The 4388-nt window shown below is 45.4% G+C and overlaps 1 protein-coding gene across 1 annotated transcript; it reads left to right on the forward strand.

The window, feature by feature from the left end:
- Positions 1-1223: 1223 nt before the first annotated feature.
- SOSTDC1 (sclerostin domain containing 1) lies at positions 1224-4017 on the forward strand (the record flags this gene model as incomplete). Its single annotated transcript, XM_079537946.1, has 2 exons — positions 1224-1544; positions 3602-4017. The coding sequence occupies exons 1-2, from the start codon at positions 1340-1342 to the stop codon at positions 4015-4017; spliced, it is 621 nt and encodes a 206-aa protein (XP_079394072.1). The 5' UTR covers positions 1224-1339.
- Positions 4018-4388: the final 371 nt, after the last annotated feature.

A 4388-nucleotide genomic window follows, 5' to 3' on the forward strand; every position in this document is an offset into this window, starting at 1 on the left:
ATGCAAGAGGAACGTGGTGCCGATGAAGATGAATTGTGACTAGGGGGAAACAAACTTGTCTTTGAATTTCTAGGGTTTTGACCCTGTAGAGGTGACTGATCTGTGTTCCAGTTCTGCTTTCATTACAGCTAATAAAATACAGGATGACTCTGTAGATAGCAGTGAGATTAGATGCTAATCTTTACATGATGTTGACTCTTGAACAGTTGTGCTTTTTGCAGAGAAAAAAGTTTCCATTTATTTAGAACACCACAGCTTTCAGTGTTGATCACAGTTGTTTTATTTATAATGAAAATCTATAGAGCATTCAACACTGATGCAAACAAGCAAACAAGCGCTGGCCTACTGACAGCATCTCAGCTTACACCAGTGTTTGGATTTGGGCCATGAATTTCATGGAAAATCAAATAAGTGTGTGACATAGTAAAATCATATGTCAAAATAAGGACTATTCTTTCCTCTTTGTTTTCCTTTTTACATGAAATAATAAATTTAAAACACAACAATGCTCTAGGCAATGTACAAAACGAAAAAAAGATGAGTTTGGTGAATGAGCATAGCGTGAGGCTATGAATATGGATATGTTTGCACTAGAGCCTAGAGGAGATGCTTTTTATGTGTGGTGATACAGAACTACATACTTGTAACTGTGCACACCAGGGAAAGAATATTCCCCTAAAACAAGGAGTTTCTCTAGCAGTGCTCCTTGTTGATCAAAGCTGCATAATTTAAAGCAGCTAGAGGCAACTTTAAATTATTCACAATACATTTTTTGTGAGTGATCTTGGTATATAGCAGACAGCTTTTGGGTTACCAGCAGTTTCCTGTAACTTCTGTAAACTTTGGCATCCTTACAGAACCGCCGAGTTTTCTGAAAGGCACATTCGAAAAGAAGGGAAGTCACTTTGCACAACAGTAGCCGAAGGGACCCATTCTGCCACTTCGTGTTAGTCACATCGCACGGCGATGCTGCGCATGCAGGGCGACACGGGACGGCGGGGCAGAGCCTCTCGGTCCCAGACCCAACGTTGCCGTGCGGTTCGCGACAGCTTCCCGATACCCTCAAAAGCCCCAGGCAGGAATCCTGCAATTAGCGCACCTAAACTCCTCCTTTACTGCAAGCTTCTCTCCCATTGGTAAAAGGTCTTCCAGGCTCATGTGGGGATCCCACCCCTTTTGTGGGTTTTCATTCTGAAGCTATCCACAACTTTACACCTGAATGAATGCCAAGCCTTTCTGAATATATAAAGGAAACCTTGAAGAGCAATTTCAGAGTTACCGAGAACAAGCAGAAGAAAAACATTTCATCTGGCTCCGTCAGACAGAGACTGAACCAACCATGCTTCTCCCCGCCATTCACTTCTACGGCTTACTCCTAGCTTGCACCTTCACTAGAAGCTACTCGGCTTTCAAGAACGATGCCACGGAGATACTTTATTCCCACGTCGTTAAACCTGCCCCCGCGAGCCCAAGCAGCAACAGCACGTTGAATCAAGCCAGAAACGGAGGAAGGCACTACGGCGGCACGGGCTCCGACCGTCACAGTGAGTATCCCACCGGCCGCCCCTCCACCGCGGCCTTTGGTCCCCGGCCCCGGAGCCCTCCGAGCGCAGCGCCCCGGGGAGCGGGCCGAGGGAAGATGCTGCTGCCGGTGGCTCTGCTCCGTCTCGCCCCCGAGCACGCCGGCCCCTGCAAGTCCTGCAGGACCGGCTCTCTCGGGTAGGTTGCTTCCTGAGGGAAGTTCAGCCAGATTTGGTGGGTTATCCGGCAGGGAAGAAAGATAAAGGGAAAGGAGCGGGAGGCACTTCCAAAGCGCTCGCTTTCCTAACTTGCCTTCCCGCTGCGGGCAGGGGAGGTGTCTGGGCTACTTCTCAAATGCAATAAAAAACTCTAAATTTTGTTCCCGCCGTTTAGTTTTACTTCCTGCTGTAGCACTCACTGCTTAACACCTCCAGCACAAGTAAACAAATCAGCTCATCATTTACCTATGTGCTCTGCTTTAACTTGCCTTTTTGTTTCTGGTCCTTTCCCGTGAGTTTTAGGTCTGTATGTTAGGTACATGGGGATCTGAAAACATTCTGCTTTCTGTTCCCTTCTCTGCCCTCCTCCTTAAAATGAAAGAAATCCAAGCAGACACACCCACCCACCCACCACGATTTGATTAAAAATAGCGTCATCCCTGGAAAGTGAAGGTAAAAAGTGACACGGATACCTTTCAGCTAAGCCAGGTGTGTCAGCTTCTATGAATGCTAAGGGTTTAAGTGCACAGGAAACATCTCATCATTACGAGATTACTGGTGCAGCCCAGTAGGCATTCACTGTCAATGAGCTGTCACTAGAGAAAAGCTGAGCCAGCAAAGACATAAAAACAGGAGAGGCAAACTCAAATCTCTTACTGGCTGCTTCCAGGTACATTCCTGAGTGCAGCTGCAGGAAGGCAAGCGTGAATTTCTTCTGTGAGTCAGATAAGAGGCCACTGCTGCAAATGGCCCCTCAGCTCAGCCCGCAGTCTGCAGTCCCCACTGTCTGCCCATCCTGAGACACAGGCCAGGGTGAAGTAAACTCATAACCTCAGCTCTGTGCCCCAGTTCAGAACCTGCTTACAAAAATCCAAGTAGAAACAGAAGCAGCCTGTAGCAGTGATATGTAGATGTACCTTCAAAGCGTTTTATGATTCACTCTGAAATGTTTCTAGTAATTACTCCTATTTTAAAGGCGTTAGTTAATTGCATTGTGTGTAGAATCTGTGCCATAATTGTCCTTCAGAAAGAGGGAGAGCATAGCCAGTAAAAATTGCTTATTACAATTAAGTGCGCTGTGGGCGTTTATTTCAAAGTGTAATTACTGAAATAAACAGTTGTGTTTATTGCAGGGTGCAGAGCTGCACATACAGACGGGTACAAACTTGCCTGTATTAGAAGCTCTGTGTTTTGCTTCTCAGTCAATTGCCTGAGAGAATTTGCAGGATCCTCTATGTTACCTGTAATAAAAAGACTACTACAAATAGAAAGATGGTGTTTCCCTGTGGGCAAGTTGGTCACACTGAAATCACTGCTGCTAACCATTCAAACTGTATGCAAAACACCATTCCCCGGGAACTTCAGCTGTTGTCACTTTTACAGTACCTGTGTTCAGAGCAGTAGAGCTCATGGGAGACTCAGTCTGCTGAAACTGTGGAATGAGAAGAAGCCCTATTTAAAATTAATTTAAAAGCATATAAACAGTTTCCAAAGCACCGTTTCCCACTTGCTAATGATACAACATTATTGTTGTAAACATCACAGAGCAAGTTCCCTAGACTGAGAACAAGGAGGAAACATTTCTTCCCTTGGGGCATTTTTTCTCTTCCAAAAGGTATGTCCCTGAGAAGAAGAACAGAGAATAAAATTGCCTCTTCTACCACAACTGCTGAAGTGCATATAATTACCATTTCTTTATACTGTGGTAATACCTAGAGATATCATCAGTGCTCAAGGCCCTTGTGTTGGGGGTCACAACACTAAAAAGATATCCTAGCTTACTTTAACTAGGGGGAAAATGACCGGTTAAGGAAATCTCTGTGTTCTGAATCTCATTATTTATTATTGTGTGCATTCTGCAGATCGCGTTCAAGTTGGCTGCCGGGAACTGCGATCCACCAAGTACATTTCAGACGGCCAGTGCACCAGCATCAATCCCCTGAAGGAGCTGGTGTGTGCTGGTGAATGTCTCCCTTTGCCACTTCTGCCCAACTGGATTGGAGGAGGCTATGGAACCAAGTACTGGAGCAGACGAAGCTCGCAAGAGTGGAGATGTGTCAATGACAAAACTCGCACCCAGAGGATCCAGCTGCAGTGCCAGGATGGAAGTATAAGAACCTACAAAATAACTGTGGTCACAGCCTGCAAGTGCAAGCGATACACCAGGCAGCACAATGAATCCAGCCACAACTTTGAGGGAACCTCTCAAGCAAAGCCTGTCCAGCATCACAAAGAGAGAAAAAGAGCCAGTAAATCCAGCAAACACAGTACAAGTTAGAAGTCAGAGGTTCTCTCCTCTCCTGCTCCTCCTGCCAAAACTGAACTCACCTGTAACCATTTGCTTTACAATTCTGACTGCTTAAAGACAAGTCTGCCATTGCTTTGTTCTCAGATGATACTGCACGCTTATTGTTTTGACCAAAATCAAAAGGGGCATTCTCAGCATAAGGACCATTTCGGGTGATTTTCCAAAAGCTCAAGATGGGCAGTAACACAAGCCATCCAAACCCTCACTTCAAAGCTTTACGTTCCCTCCAGCCATGGAGGCAAAGAAAAGTTGCCATGAATATTCACGGAAGTCTGTTTTGTAAAATGATGCTTTGTTGTATGTCTTCACAACAACAGTTTATTATCACGCCTACTGCCTTC

This window comes from Tetrao urogallus (genome assembly GCF_951394365.1).
Source record: "Tetrao urogallus genome assembly, chromosome: 7".
Taxonomy (NCBI): Eukaryota; Metazoa; Chordata; class Aves; order Galliformes; family Phasianidae; genus Tetrao; species Tetrao urogallus.